The sequence below is a fragment of the Tiliqua scincoides genome, chromosome 8 (genome assembly GCF_035046505.1).
Source record: "Tiliqua scincoides isolate rTilSci1 chromosome 8, rTilSci1.hap2, whole genome shotgun sequence".
In the NCBI taxonomy this organism is placed as follows: Eukaryota; Metazoa; Chordata; class Lepidosauria; order Squamata; family Scincidae; genus Tiliqua; species Tiliqua scincoides.
The window spans coordinates 37,868,183-37,884,748 of record NC_089828.1 but is presented as its reverse complement, the minus strand read 5'-3'; the positions used below and the strand labels follow the sequence as shown (position 1 = coordinate 37,884,748).

Sequence of the window (16,566 nt, the reverse complement as noted above, 5' to 3'; positions counted from 1 at the left end):
TATCACACACACACACACACACACACACACCCAGGGTCCCACCGTACTAACACCTTATTGGTTCCATGCTATGTCATAATAACAACTCATTGGCTCTTTGAACAATCAGTCTCATTGCTCCATTCTGAGTTAAAGAAATCTACTTTTTGTTACATAAGACAGTTGTATTTTTGTTTTTTTGTTTTTTGGCCATACCTTTGAATAGAATGAAGATACTTCACTCTGGTTTGTTTTATTGCATTCTGCTGTAAATTTTGCATTGAATGATATATAGCATGATGGTATTATTTCTGTCAGCCATGATTTTTGCAGTTTTGGTCACTAGTGTATCACACGCACCCCTAGGGTGACACCTGAGGCCATATGCCCCTGTTAGCTTTCAAGTGACTTAAAAAATGTCAGCTGACTTAAAAGATGCCCCTGATTAATCAAGTAACAGATTTTCATTGTTTTAAAATATTTTTTATTTCAAGTAATATCGCCCATTTGCCCATACATTACCGAAAAATTGAGAGCTGTGCAAAACAGCTCTATGGATACTGTTAAAGATGAAGCAGGACGTTGATGTGGATTGGCCCCATGCTATCCAGAATGCAGTGTTCCATACGTTACAATACAATTTCACCAGAACAAAAGAGTTCTGTAACAAATGAGCTCTAAAGGAAGCAGAATTATGAGCAGTATTGGTTCTACTTATGAAAAGTGCAAGTGGCAGACACCATCTTAGAAAAGGTATGCTATGCTTCCCTCTTCTAAGATGGCACATACTGCAACACTCGTGTGTGTAATTACAAAGAAACAAAAAGGTTTTTCTTCTTTTTCTTCAAAACTTTTGGGCATATGTATGATGATCTGATCAATTGAAAGTCATACAATTAATTATCTGGGATGTTTTTAATTGGGTTATAGCTGGTAGTTCTGGACAGTTCTAAAAGCAGTCTGACCTGCATCTAAGCAAACATCACTTTCAGGATTCGGTGTTCTCATCTATGTGAAAGCCAGATGGAAATGATACTACATTGAGGGTCTTTTTTTATTATTTTAACATGTACTTCTTGCTTCTTTCCCCTACCAGAGACTTGCCAATTCCAAAGCTCACACTTCCAGGTTCATCAGTGCCAATCTTCCATGCAACAAATTCAAAAACCGCCTTGTCAACATTATGCCATATGAGACTACACGGGTTTGCCTGCAGCCTATCCGTGGAGTCGAGGGTTCGGACTACATCAATGCCAGCTTCATTGATGGATATAGGTATGGGTGAGGGAATTATTTTTTCTATAGGTTGCTGTTCTCTTACCCACCCCATGCTCCAGTGTCTGAGGTATTAGCAAGGAAGAAGAATTGCCTACTCCTAATGAATTTACCTGCCAGGATACCTGCAGGGATGGTTCTGCATGCCAGCACCTGAAGATATTCCACTGGTGCACTAAGGGGATAGGACTTTCTCAGTGGCTGCACCCTGACTCTGAAACTGCCTCCCTGGAAGTTTTATATTGCCTCATCCATGAAGGTGTTTGATTCTGGTGATTACTGTTTGATTGTGTTATTGAACCCAGTGGGCTAACTTCTCAGCAGCGGAAGTCGGGCACCTGCCCAGCAGTAGCTGGGCTACCACCGGCGCTTGCCCGGTAGTAGGATCCGCAAACGTGCCCTATGGCACGACAGTGCGCGCCGCACCCAGGATTGGGGTCTTACAGCCCAATCCTATGCATATCTCCTCAGAAGTAAGTCACATTATAGTCAATGAGGCTTACTCCAAGGTAAGTGTGGATAGGATTGGGGAGTAAGTCCCCTACATACAGTTAGGTTCTGGAGGTTTATAGGTAAGTTGAGACTGAGGTAGGCCAAAACTGCTGATTCCAGCCTAGCACTATCACACCTATGTGAAATCACCACCAAAGCTTCCTGGTTGAGGCCAGTCACTATCTCTCATCCTAACCTACTTCACAGGGTTGATGAACTGGAGGGGAGGAACCACATTCACCACCCTGAGCTCCTTGGAGGAAAGGTGGTTTAAAAATAAATACAGTCATGCCTCAATATCTGTGGGGGTTTCTTTCCTAGACCCCCCTCCCCCCGTGGATGCTATAACCTGCAGATAATTAGATCCTTGGGTCAGGGCACGCTAACCCTCTGAATGCAACTGGAGCTGTGCTCTGGTTGTGTTCTGAGGGCCAGGGAGACCAGGCGTGGTCTCCCCGACCCTCAGGAAGCCTTCTGAGGGCTCTGGAAGCAGAAAATCAGCACTTCTGCTTTTCAACTGAAAACCAGAAGTGCCCATTTTCAGTCATCAGGATGCCTCCTGAGGACTGGGGAAGCCATGTGTGACCAAGCGCCCAGGAGGATGCCTGCCTGCCTGCCTGTCTACTCAGAAGTCAGTCCCTTTATAGTTAATGGGACTTACTCCCTGGAAGGTGTGGAGAGGGTGTTCCCTAAGTGCCCAGGAGGATCCCTGCCTGCCTGTCTACTCAGAAATCAGTCCCTTTATAGTTAATGGGACTTACTCCCTGGAAGGTGTGGAGAGGGTGTTCTCTAAGCGCCCCAGAGGATCCCTGCCTGCCTGTCTACTCAGAAGTCAGTCCCTTTATAGTTAATGGAACTCCACACCCTGGAAGGTGTGGAGAGCCTCAGAGCCCGGTAGGCAGGGTTGCCTTGCTTGCTGCTTCCCACCTCAGCTCCTCCTCAGCGTCCTCTGCTCAAGGCAGCACAGCAGGCGCTTTCTAGGTGGCAGGCGTGGAGCATTCCTGGTCATGTTTTCCACCACTACCCACCACCCCCGGCCCTGATCACAACTAGGTCTTATTTTCAGGGTAAGTCTTATATTTCAGCAATTCTCAAAAAACACACTAGGTCTTATTTTCGGGGTAGTCTTATTTTCGAGGAAACACGGTCCAACATGTAGTTTGGTCACAACTCTTATAAAACAAATACAGTGGGCCTTTGGTATCTGTGATGGTCTGTTCCAGGAGCCCCAGTGGATACTAATTTCCCCTAATTATTAAATCCACAGAAAACCCTCAAAGTACCTACTGGACATGACATGCGGACCCACAGCTTGGGTTAGCACCCATATTGAGTCAAATCCATGGATAAGGAGGGCCTAATGATGTTTTTTTCCTCCTAAAGTTTGTATAGTTGTTTTCTCTGAATTTCACAAATGCTCTTAGAGCAATGGGCCCTTCCTCTTATTTTTAACTATTTCCACCTTTGCCCTGGTAGGCAACAGAAAGCGTACATTGCAACCCAAGGACCGTTGGCAGAGACCACAGAAGACTTCTGGCGCATGCTCTGGGAGAACAACTCAACCATTGTAGTGATGTTGACCAAACTGAGGGAGATGGGTCGGGTAAGTGGGAAGAGGGAGGAGGAAGAGCAAAGCCAGCAGTTCAGTATAGTGATAAACACAGACTGTCATAAAACAGACTTTAACCCGTGGCAATGGGGAGAGGAGCGGGGCAAACCTTTGCACAATGTGCTTATGGGCAAAATAGGCAGGTCTGTGCAATGTCAGGACAAAAAAGAGAGCAAGCTTGTAGAGAGATGTTTTGAAGACAGGTGAATAGATGGGCATCAGTACCACCAAGTTTTAAAATAAAAATTGAGATGCTAAAGTATCTTTAGCTAAAGTGCTAAAGGATATCACTTTTTCCTAACAGATCTGTCATATTGACAATGCAGAGCCTTAATATGTGACTTGTGCATGTTGTCCTTGTGCATCTGACAATGTAAATGTACAAGCTGCATTTAATACCCAGCCTGATTTGTACTCCTTAATGGGTGGGAAAGCTTTTCTGGATGTGACTATGTAACATCAAAAGGAAAAAGATAGCCAGCATGCAGAAAGAGTTCTAATGTGAAGACTGATGAATAGATGGGAATGTGTGCTATCTGGCTTATCCACAAATACATTTCTAAATTTAAAATAAACACTATTAAAAATTATATAAATGAAAGTTGTAAAACCCAAGTGAGGCTGAAGAAGAGGGTGGGCTGATGAAAAGAGAATTGCAAAAACCTTACAGGCTATAAAGGAATGTAGTAGTGACTTGTTTTCATAATGTACTAATTTTAGCCCTCAAGAACTTCCAAAAGCAATGCAGATCAGGCTAGGACAATGCTTTGGCTGTGGATTATGCAAACTACGAGGAGACTGTATTGGACAAAATCAGCTGGTGTAGACAAATGTTTTCTTGAAATGACTTGTTGCCAATGCCAAATGATTCCCTCTTGTTGACCAACAGGAAAAGTGCCATCAATATTGGCCAGCAGAGCGATCTGCACGGTACCAGTATTTTGTGGTAGATCCCATGGCAGAGTACAACATGCCTCAGTACATCCTCCGGGAGTTCAAGGTCACTGACGCCAGGGTGAGTCAATGCTCAGCTTGTGTTCAGTGCCAGCACTGTGGAGCTTGGAGAAGGGATTGCTGCTTAGTTAAACAACAAACATGTGAAGCTGCGCTTATGGGCCCTTGGGCCATCTAGGTTAGGACTCTTTCTTCTGAACAGTGGTGACTCTGGATCTTTCTGCCTGAGATATTGAAGATTGAATCTAGAACTTTTTGCATGGAGCCAAACCATTGTGCTATCTAGCATTATCTGCTCTGATTTGTAGTGGCTATCCAAGGAGGGGGTCTTTCCTAGTCCTGATTCCTGAGATCTTTTGAACCGGAGGTGCTGCAAATTGAACCTGGAGTCTTGGATGTACTCTACCAATGTAGATGTAGCCTACAGTCCCTTCCCACAGCCAGCTTGAAATTTGAGATCATTGTTCTCCTGGGTTTACATTCTGGCCATGAAGTTCCTTGGATGACCTTGGGTTAGCCTGGACTATCTCTCAGGGTGGTTGTGAGGATAAAATGGGAAGATGAGAAACATGTAAGCCACCTGGAGCTCCTTGGAAGAAGGATAGAATGTGTAATAAATAACTTTATCTTTTCCCCCAGTAAGCTCTTGTCATTGGAAAAAGATGTTTATGACTAAGCCCCCCTTCCATAAAAATTCTCCCAGTGTTTCAGCACATCATTGCAGAAAGTGAACAGTTTCCAAAAGTAAAATAATACTCATACCAGCTTCTTTCTCTCCATGGTTCTGTTTGGGGGTGGGCAGGTGGTCTTTCCTCTGTTCAGCTTATTGCAGTTTTACTCCACCTCAATACAGCCACTAAGCAAAGTCCTCCCCCACCAAAAAAAAAAATTTAGTCCTGTGAGTTCCAGCAACAAGGCTGAAGTCATACCTGCTTTTCCACTTAGAAGCTGTTTGTCTCCCACTAGGTAGTTTCTTTTAACTCATTTCTAAAGATTATTATGTTCTAGAACAATGGTTCACAAACTCCTACAAGGGAGTTGGGACTGCTGTAAGTCTTGTTGGGGGCGGGGGGAAGGCCCTGACGGCACTGCAGCAATTGGGGTGTTGCGGGAACCCAGGGGCTTTTCCCCTTACCTGGGTGGTTTCACTGGCCTCAGGAATGGTCCAGGAGGCCTGCAACCCCCTCTATGGGCCGCCTCCATGCTAGATATCACTGTGTTTAGCGATCGCAGCGCACTTCCAATTTTCCAGTATTGGAAAATTGCAGGCCTGCAGGCCTCCCAGACCATCTCTGAGGGAAGTGCGACCCGCCAGGTAAGGGTAAAAGCCACTTGGTTCCCACAGCCCCGCAATTGCTGCGGCGCCGTCAGGGCACCTATTACTTGCGTTTTGGTTGCCTGTGGTGGGTCGCAACCCACACTTTGGGGACCACTGTTCTAAAGAGATGTCTGTGGCGAAAGAATTTTTTTAAGATCTCTCTTGTTGGCATCCTTCAGTCCTTCAGGGCATACAGCTAAAGGCAATAGAAGTTAAATTGTTGTTGGCATCCTTCAGTCTCAGAAGACTATGGTATCGCACTCTGAATAGTGGTTCTGGAACAGAGTGTCCTCTTCAGTGCGCAAAGCCTGGGTAAAGTAGGTATGGAGGATAGGCTGTTACCCATGCAGCAAATCCCCCCTCTCCACGTCGCTGAAATGGTCCAATGGAAAGGCAGAGGCCAATACAGTTGGTTCCAGCGGCATCACAGGAGTTGCCAGAACGTGACTGTATTCAGCCATGAACTGCCTCAGGGACTCCGGCTCCGGATTTTGCCTCGAGGTTGACTCCTGAAGCCTTTTCCATAACTGGATGTAGCCACAAGGCAGTGGAGGTTTGGGATCAGAGTTTTCCTTCTCTCAGACGAGCTGCCTTCCCAGGCTAACGAGTCCCATCTACCCAGTGGCTGTTTAGTCGCCTCTTACGACAAGTACAGCCAAACTGAGGGCCTATTCTTATCCCCAGTCCCCAGGGGAATTTAAGATATATGTATACATACATACATGGAAGTGCACAAACTGTTTTAAAAGCCACTACTGCATATTGAACGAAAACTGCCTGTCTGAGATCAAGCAACCTTTCTTGTCACTTGTGTGACTGTTTTTTTAAAATTATTATTATTATACTTTTTATCCTGTCAAAGAGCTCAGGGGCGGTATACATAATTCCCCCCCCCCACCAATTTTATTCTCACAACCACCATTCTGGGAAGTATGTTACGCTGAAACAGAGACTGACTGACCCAAGGTTAGCCAGACCCTCCATGTCCAAGTGGGGATTTTATCCCAATCCATTCCCATCCTAGCCAGTTGTTTTGATTAATATACAAAGAAAAAAAATGAGGGATCTCTGCCACTCTGCAGTTCTGTGGCTCCTAATTGTGCAACTATCAGCGCAACCTTGAGCTGCACTTGGGCCAACTTGCACAGGCCCAGGAGGGTCACAAATGTACCATAAGGCACATTTGTGCCTCCTCGTGAATTGGCTATGCTGGTGTGTGGCGGTGTGCCGGCCTGTTGAGGCTGGAATAAGCCTCCGAGCCAGTGATGGCTCCAAGTCTTGCATCGGCCGAGCTCAGTCGACGCAAGAGTCTGGGGTAGGCAGGGAGGAGGTGGGAGGGAGGTGTTCTGGGGCGGGGGAGGGTGGGCAGTGGGCAGATGGGGAACAGGAGGCAGGACTGGCTTCCCCATTCCCCAGGGAGTTTGGAGCGACTTCAAGCTGCTCCGCTGTCCTCGGACTCCGAGGAGACCCATAGGTGCAAGGGTTGCTTACCCAGAGGTATGGGGAAAAGTTTACCCTTACCTCTGACTGAGCTGCTTTAGGCACCTATCCTGCACTTGATACAGCGCAAGCCTCTTGGCTTGCCTGTTCCAGCACAGGATAGGATTGCACTCTATATTACATAAACTACTCCCGTTGAAAAGCAGTACTTAAATATTCTTATATTATATATATTGGCAACCTTCAGTCTCGAAAGACTATGGTATCGCGCTCTGAAAGGTGGTTCTGGCACAGCGTCTAGTGTGGCTGAAAAGGCCAATCCGGGAGTGACAATCCCTTCCACACCGGGAGCAAGTGCAGTCGGTCCCTGGTCTGTCTCCCTGGCTATGGGCCTTCCTTCTTTGCCTCTTAGCCTCAGACTGTTGGCAAAGTGTCTCTTCAAACTGGGAAAGGCCATGCTGCACAGCCTGCCTCCAAGCGGGCCGCTCAGAGGCCAGGGTTTCCCACTTGTTGAGGTCCATCCCTAAGGCCTTCAGATCATTCTTTCTCAGATATTCTTAATAATAATTCTTAATAATATACTGTTGCACATGCCTTGATGACGTCCAGATTGAATTACTGCACCACTTACAGAGTTTCCCCCAAAGAGTATTCCAGAATTTTCAGCAGTCTAAAATGCAGCATTCAGGATCTTTACTAGGTCCTATGGAACACTGCACATACTTCCCCACTTTACTATCCCTTTGGGCTGCCAGCTTGTTCTCCATCCCAATTCTGAATGCTGCTCTCTAAAGTCCCAAATAGGCCGGGCCCAGGACACAGGCCTGTTTCCTCCATTATGAGCCAGGCCAATCTTCCAGCTTTTGTCAGATACTTTGTCTTATCCCCTCCTAATCAACCCCCAGGGTGGGAGTGAAGGTGGCTGGCCAGGCTCATCTCCAGAGCAGTTGCTCCCAGGCTTTGGGATTTTCTTTCCAATCTCCAGACACTCCTTCTTTTTCCTCCCTGGCACTTGAGCTGCCTGGTTCTCTTTGCTGCTAATCATGGGCAGCCCAATCCTGAGTTGCCCGGAGCGCCCAGGCTTGGCGGCACCGGAGGCTCCTCGGGAGAAGGGAACGTTTGTCCCCTTCCCCCGAGTAAGATAAGCAGCTCCGCAATGGGGCTACTCACTTTACCGTCAGCAGTAAAGGCACTCGTGTAGGGCGCGCAGCCCTCCACAAGCTCCCTGGATCCTGCGGAGCTAGGCTCTGCGGATCCTCCTCCTGCCTGACCCCCAGCATGCCTCCCGCCCGCCCCCGCTGGCCTCCCCCCTCCCCGGAACGCTTCCCCCATGCCCCGTCCACACCCCACCTCCTGTTCCAAAGCACAGCGGTCCGGGAGACTGCCAAGCAGCAAAACTTCAACCACCGCCCGGCGCTAGCCCAGTACCAACCGGCACTGTTCTAGCACCAGCAGTGAGCCCCACAAACGTGCGTTATAGTACATTTGTGATTGTGGCCGGCGGCACAGAGTCATGCCTCCAACCACAGGATTGTGCTCTAAATCATATTGTTATAATGTTCTAAGTATGTGACTTGTTGCAGAATGTGATGACTGATGTTCAAGCCTGTGATGGTGGTGGTTTTCCTGTTTCTTTTAGCTTCTTTATCTTATTAATCAACAATATTTGATTATTGTTAATCAATAATCAATCCTGTTAATAATATTTCTATGCTTTTGATAGTTGTAAAAATGATAATACAAGTGGAATCTGGAGAGGCTAATAGCCAGTGCAGCACCATATAGCTTCTCAGTTCTTTTCTCTCTGTTAAACTGTGAATGTGACACAGGTGACAAAGGTGTGGTTGTGACACAGTTTATATACTCCAGAACCAGCAGCTTATTCACAATTCCTTTTTTTTTTTTTTTTAACTGACTTTTATTCTGTCCTGGCTTGTTCGAATTTTCCCCTCCCCTATTTGCTCACATTTGAAGCCTGCCAGGGCATACATGTATGTGTTCTTTAAATTTTAATTTTTGTATAGCACCAAGATCATTTCAGGCATTTTATAAATACAGGTGTGCACAACTTAATGACAAGGATTCATTCTTCGATCTCCATTGTTGTGTGATTAGGTTGTTAAGCGAACATTCAGCCCAATCTAGTGCCTTGGCTGTAGCTGGCTGCACAGCTACTGTAGATAGACTGCCTCTTCTGTGCATTAAGAGCCTCTTTGTTGTGTAAACAGACACTCTGCTGCAGACTATGGGAGACTTTACTGCCTCATTAAAGAGCCTCTCTGTTGTACTTTGACCACTGTTGTATATATGCAGTCAGTTGTTAAGCAGAAAGTTCTTAAGCAATGCACGCCTGTAAATGATTCTGATGATAAGTAAGGTGTGGGGGATAATTCTGCAGCTGCTCAGAGGCTGTTCAGCTTTTGGAATTTTCCTGTTCTTCATGATTTCTCTGCAGTTCTGTGTAGTAGAGCTGTGCACATGCACAGAACCAGCCTCAAAAGCTTCCAGAGCTGCTTTGAACGTTCTGTCCCCCTGCTCAAGTGGAAAAACCCTGTGCACGTTTAATATCTCAGTCAAAAATAGAACACTCAATCCCTCCATTCCTTTTCAATGCTGCTGAAACAGCATCATAGTAGTGCTTTCCTTTGTCCTTCATCCTTTGTCCTTCATCTGAAACACAGACTTTACCTCAGTTGTAACATGGATTTTATGTAATACATAGTGGTGTTAGTAAAAAAATTCTGGAGAGCAATAGTGACCCCTTGGTAAGGCAAAAAACCCCTACCTCCCCAGCAGCAGCATGATCATAGTGGTCATGTTGCTGCCCTTCCCCCTTCCCCATGCAAAGACTTACAGGGTTCCCAGAGTCCACTGCCTTATTGGTTCCACAATCTGTCTTGTTGGTCAGTTTTGAGTTCAGAAAATCCACTTTTTGTTACATAAAGCAGTTGTGTTTTCTTTTTTTGGTTATAACCTTTGAAAAACTACAAATAATTCAACACAGTTTTTTTCACTACATTCTGCATTAAATTACTTTTCTAATGATGTATAACTTTATGGTATTATTTATAGATGCAGGTTTTCCAAAACTTTTCCACAATTTTGGTCACTAGTGGTGTCACTAGTGATTTTTGGACATTAGTGGTAGGAGAGTTTCATCACACAGTGGCAACACTTGTGGTCCTATTTGCTGTATGATAGAAGGGGCAACTAACCTATTAATATAGGTCTACACCCATTTTGTTGTCTTAAAAGTTAGACCGATATTTGGGTATATTCAGGGTGCTAAATCCAAAAATGTCAACGGTTTTGCCCAATTGGCTCTAGTTTTGAGGGTATGGCATAGCCACTTTATATGCTGATTCAGGCTGCTCCCCTTGCCTCCGGAGGGTCTTCTGAGTGCTGCAGAGGCTGCGTGCTTCCATGGCCCTCATAATGCCTTTTAAAGGCATAAAAATGTCACTTCTGGTTTTTGCCAAAAAAACTGGAAGTGACTTTTTAAGCTTGAAATAATCGTTTTGAGCCCCATAGAGGCCACAGACGGATGCACATGTCCTCTGTGGGGTTCAAAAGACCCTCTGCAGGCAAGGGAGCATAATCGGAAACTCCCGCGGAATCTCCATGGATATGAGGGCACACCTGTGCTCTCTTGATCACATTTCTGGTTCCATCATGGAGTTTATTATTGCCGTTGTCCCAACGTATGGATAAGCCTTTTGAAACTGTGGTTATGATGAACTTGCACCTCCTCACCTTCAAAACGGTGTGCTGTTACCCTCAACACAGATCATCTGTGTGTGCTTGACATTCTGACCCTCCAGTTCAGCAGATTTCACCCAGACAAAGTGGTGTTGAGATTGGACTTTGCCATTTTGCCTAAGGTGGTCTCAACATTTCATATTGAGTCTTAGCACTGCCTGTCTTTTTCAAAGCCCACTTCAGAGAGGAAAGAGCTCTGCACACATTGGATGTTAAGCAAGTTTTTTTCCTTCTTTATTAACCAAACTGCATCATTCCAGGCAAACAGAAGCTTTTTATCCATTACCAAGGGCAAGAATTGTTTCTTCTTAGCATCAGGTTCACTGGGTAACTAAGGGCCCAATCCTAGCCAACTTTCCAGCACTGATGCAGCTGTGCCAACTGGGCTTGTGCTGCATCCTGCAGTGAAGGGGCAGTCACTGAAATAAGGTAAGGGAATATTTGTTACCTTTGTGTTGCATTGCGGTTGCATCAGTGCTGGAAAGTTGGATAGAACTGGGCCTTTAGACTACCTCCCTGACACACCAGTTGGCCAAGAAAGCTCCTCTGCAATGAGCTTGAAAGGTGTTCCACTCATAGAGCTCTGCAGGTCAGCAACATGGGCTACATCACCAACCTTTGTTAAGCTCAATTCCCTGGGCTTCTGCCTCACTGAGCTTCTGCCACATTTGAGCCCACTGTTCTGCAAAACACATTCTCCAAATCAATCTGCACCTTCCTCCATGTAAGAGAGAAACTAGCTAGTATCCATTACATGTGGCTGCACAGAGACCACACAGGAAGACAGCGTGCTTACCTGTAAAGAGTAAGTGTGTGCTCATCTGCTTTGAGTGCTCATCTGTGCAAAAGCATCCCCATCCAACCATCCCCTTAATAGATCTGGCTGCAGTTGTTGGAGCTCCTTCTAAGTAGGACATTTGAAAATTGAAGGCAGTCCTCAAAGAAACTACAGAATTGAGTGTTTGATCTGTGCTTGAGACACAAGGTTTTTCTGCTGCAGAGCAGAATGCTCAACAAAACTCCTGTTACAAGTAAGCAACCTGTCCTCTGTTGCTGGATTTAACATGGCATCATTTTTGTTCTTATTGCACTTGCTACAACATTAATTTAGCTATCCTCATCTCAGTCTTGTCATAACATCTATTCATTCTTGCTTTTCTAAATGGCAGGATGGCCAGTCACGAACTGTGCGTCAGTTCCAGTTCACCGATTGGCCAGAGCAAGGCGTGCCAAAATCCGGAGAAGGGTTTATCGATTTCATCGGACAAGTACACAAAACCAAGGAGCAGTTTGGACAAGATGGGCCCATTTCTGTCCACTGCAGGTATACTGATGGCTGGAGCTAGCCTTTTATTTATTTATTTTACTCAATTTTTACCCTGCTTTTAGATTTTCTTTATGCTGCAGCAGTGGAAATTAAGCCAGCTCAGAGTTACTTCTGTCTTCTTTTGCAAGTTACTCTCCTGCTAATTCAAATCTTGAAATTAAAACAAAAAAAGCCATTCAGTTAGCCCTAATGCTAAGCTAAAGGCTCCATTATGGAAAGCCCATTGCTTCCTCCTGATTGGCTGGTTCAGATAAGAAGCTGAAGCTTCAGCTCACTCCCAAATCCCTGGCAAGATTCTTTCATTAGCACAAGGCTAAGCTGTGAACCATCTTCCAAACTTTGAGGATTCTCAGTTTGAACATGTATGGTGGTGGTGTTCTTTAAAGCAAACTTCCAATTGCAGTAATTTTTATAAGCCACACATGCTTATGACTCTGTATTAGTTCTTAGCATGTGTAGATCATTGACCCCTGAAAGTTTCGATGCTCCCAAATTTGAAAATTGCGCATAGGCTCTTGTGCTTGTATTTTTCCCCTTACAATTTATATTTTTAAGGTGTTCCACTTCTTATTTCTAGCCCATCTGCACCTTTGCTGATAGTGCCCTTTTATCATTTTGTTGTTCTAGCTTTGTAAAGTCTGTGAAAGGATTTTTGTTTTTAAGGAACTAGCTAGATAATTAGTCAATTAGATTTCAATTTACAGTAGCTGCATTTTGCAGAACTTTGAGGAATGAGTCCTTTTGGGGATCCTGAAATGAAAAAATCCCTGAAGCCTATGTGAGAGAACACTGTAACCAGAGGTGGCCAGTCAGCTGTCTACAGACCAAATTCTGCCCTGTAAGACACTTATATATGACTCCTGATAGCTCTGTCAGATTTTAATCAAGAAGTTTGAATCAGAAGGTGGTAAGAAGCTTGAATCAGAAGAAAAAAATATATATTCTCAGTTCTGAAAGAGAGAGATCTAGGGAAGGGTCCATAGCTTAACATATAGAGCTGCCTTCTGCTGAGTCAGAACATTGGTCCATCTAGGTCAGTATGAGCTGTCCTACTCTGTCTGGATAGCAGCTCACCAAGATCTTGCCCTGTTACCTACCTGAAATTCTTTAGTAGCAGCTTCCAGGAATTTCATTTTGGACCTTCTCCATGTAAAGCAGGTACACCACCCACTGAGCTTTGGGTAATATGTGTTAAGGTATGAAGCTCTGTATTTCACTAAATCAGACCACTGGTGTGTCTGGCCCAGTATTTTCTGCAGCAGCTCTCCAGGGTTATTCCAGAGCTGCTTTCCAAGATTCATTTGGCAAAGGATGATAAACTTCTGATAATTGGCACCATTGGGACCTATGTGGTGTTGGATTGTCAAATAGGCCAAGCTATTCAAAGATATCCCCACTGATCCCTGATCTAGCATCCCCATCTCTATAGCAGTGAGGTTGCTACAGTATTTATGTTCAAGCTGCTCAGGTTTGTCTCTGAGCAACTTCTGTTGCTTGACAGGCACAACTATGCCTGCACAGGTGGCTTTTTTTGTGCCAGACTATCAGGTGCCAGGGTATTGGAATTTTACTGTACTTACTTTACATATGGAATGTGCCAGGTTAAAGTGTGAGTACTCCAGGTATTTGTGTTAGTTTTGTTTTTTTTAAAAAAAAAGGATCATAGGAAGCTACAAATCTGAATCAGACCATTGATCCTTCACAGTCAGTATTGTCAACACAGAGAGGCAGTAAGGTTTCAGACAGGAATTTTTCCTCTACCTGGAGATGCTGCCAGATATTGAAGACCTTCTACATATGTAGCTTGTACTGTACCACTGGGCCACAGTCCTTCATTGAAAGGCCAGTGGTTTGACTTAGGATAAGGTAAACAACTAAGTTTAAGCTGTTCAGTCAGACCGAGCACAGGCTTTGCATTCAAGAGGTTTCAGACTTGTTCTTTGCCATCTTTAGCTAAAAGCATTTCAGGTAGCAGGGTTGGGTGAGATCTCTCTCTGGGCCTAGACTAGGGGTGGCCAACCTTTCAACTTTAGGGCTGCAACAGATGACAAGATGCATCTGCTGAAATTTCCTCCTCTGCACAATTGTTAAAAGTTCAGGAGCCCTCAAGTTGAAAGGTTGACCACCCTGGCCTAGGCTGTGGAGAGCCGTTGCCAGTCAGAGTGAACAGTACTGCTCTAAACAGAGAAATAGAAAGTGCTGCTTTATAGACGGTGGCTTTATGTATCTTTAATACACACGTGGACTGTGAACAATGTTGTGTCATAGTGGACCTGCCCTCATGGGATCCACAGCCATTTTTGCATCAGACAGCACTTCCATGCACTATACTCACAGAAGGTGGCAATCCTGCAATAGTTTCTCTCTTGTAAATCAAATTAAGGCCAAGGAAGGCATGAAGCAGCCCCCTCTGCATTTCCCCACACAACAGCAGCTCCATCAAGAGCGGCAAATCTCCCAGAGGAGTTGCATGTTGTTAATCTGTGATTATAGTCTTAGTTGATTAATCGCACCACTGGAGAGATTAAAGCTCCCAGCCTAAGCTTGTTGCTTACTCGTATCCAAACCGGCACAGCAGTGCTGGGTTGTTGGGCAGAATACATTCTCTGCCTGAGCATCTACCCTCCCAGTGAACACAGATGAAGAGGATGAAATTGAGAAGCTAGTCACTGCTCTAGAGCACCTAATGAGCTGGTTGGGGAGGACATTGTTTCCTAGATTGTGGGGTAGCATGTCACTTTTGCTTTTTCCACTTGAGCTGATCTAGGCTGCTTTTACAAACACAATGATAAGCCTGACATACTCCTTTTGACAATATCACCCAGCATGTAAACACCATATTTGCATGGGAAATGGGAGAGTTGCCTAGAAGCTGTGAGGCATTACTCTTTGCATTCCTTCTAGCCTCACTCTGAAAGGGTGAGAGTTTTATTCCCCGCCACCACTATTGTGGAACGATCTCTGGAGCCTTTATCAGAGGACCTCATGTCTTGGTGGGACAAGGATGAGAAGTGAGGAATTAATACAGAAGATTTGGATAATGTGGGGATGACATGAGGAAATGCAGGGGTGCCCAAACCCCAGCCCTGGGGCCACTTGTGGCCCTCTAGGACTCCCAATTCAGCCCTCGGGGAGCCCCCAGTCTCCAATGAGCTTCTGGCCCTCTGGAGACTTGCTGGAGTCCATGCTGGCCTGATGCAACTGCTCTCAGCTCTCAGCCAACTGTTCAACCTCTCATGTGAGCTGTGGGACGAGGACTCCCTCCACTGCTTGCTGTTTCATATCTGTGATGCAGCAGCTGCAGCAAAGGAAAGGCTGGGCTTGCTTTGTGCCTTTTATAGCTATTGCAAGAACGTCATTCATTCATATAAGTTCCATCTCTAATATATTCATTTATGTAAATTTATTCAAATTTGAAATGTAAATTCTTTTTTTTTTCCCCCCCGGCACAATGTCACAGGGATAATGTGGCACTCCTGCCAAAAAGTTTGGACAGCCCTGGTTTAATGTGACTACTGCACTATTTTTGAAGAGAGAGGTGTTCAGCTCACTCCTCACTTGAGTCCCTCTCAGTTCAAGTTCTTACATGTATGCCTATTTCTGCATATAAATGCAAAGACCAACATTGCAGGTAGCTCATGTTGCATATTTCCCTGATCCTCCTTTCCCACCCCCTCTTTGCAGTGCCGGAGTGGGAAGAACTGGAGTTTTCATCACGCTGAGCATCGTCCTAGAGAGGATGCGTTATGAAGGAGTTGTAGATATCTTCCAGACGGTGAAGATGTTGCGGACGCAAAGGCCTGCTATGGTGCAGACTGAGGTATGAGGCGGGGACCACCTGCTCTGTCAACAAGAGGAGCAGGAGGAAGGCAGGATCAAAGACAATGCAGTGATGGGTGGAGGCAAGAGGTGGTGGTCAGTGGAACCACAGGAAGGACAACCTTGATTAGTTACATTTATATTGTGTCCTTCTTCCAGAGAGCTCAGGACAGTGTCCAAGAATTTCTTTCCCTTGTTACAGCTTTGTGAAGTAGACTAGGCTAAGTAGACTTGCCCAAGGTCATTGGGTGAGCTTTGTGGATGAGTTCAGGATTTGAATCCGAGTCTTCCTGCTCCTACCCAACCCTCCTATAACCCTGTGCTTCTCAAAGTGGGTCACAAGTTGGGCCTGTACATCTCCCCTTGTCTCCTTTTGGCTCCAAATTGGAGTTAGGAGGAGCATAGACTCCTTTTGTGGTTGAAATTTTTTGTTTAGTGGGGAATGAGGCAGGATATGTGGGTGCTCAGTCACAGAAAAATTAAAAAATTAAAATCTTGTATTTTTCCACTGGTTATACTTCTACCACAGATTTTTTAAAGGCTGCTCTAATTTCAACCTGGTAATATCCCAGAGGCATAAGAGAATGCTCCCCT

At 45.2% G+C, this 16,566-nt stretch overlaps 1 protein-coding gene across 5 annotated transcripts in view; it reads left to right on the top strand.

The window, feature by feature from the left end:
* The window catches only part of PTPRS (protein tyrosine phosphatase receptor type S), a 442,958-nt gene that overhangs the window by 423,173 nt on the left and 3,219 nt on the right, over positions 1-16,566 (top strand). For all 5 annotated transcript variants that reach the window (XM_066635289.1, XM_066635292.1, XM_066635290.1 and 2 more), the window contains 5 exons: positions 1,076-1,254; positions 3,223-3,349; positions 4,245-4,370; positions 11,996-12,150; positions 15,838-15,973. In XM_066635289.1, the coding sequence (XP_066491386.1) occupies positions 1,076-1,254; positions 3,223-3,349; positions 4,245-4,370; positions 11,996-12,150; positions 15,838-15,973 (723 nt within the window). The remainder of the gene's footprint in view (positions 1-1,075; positions 1,255-3,222; positions 3,350-4,244; positions 4,371-11,995; positions 12,151-15,837; positions 15,974-16,566) is intronic.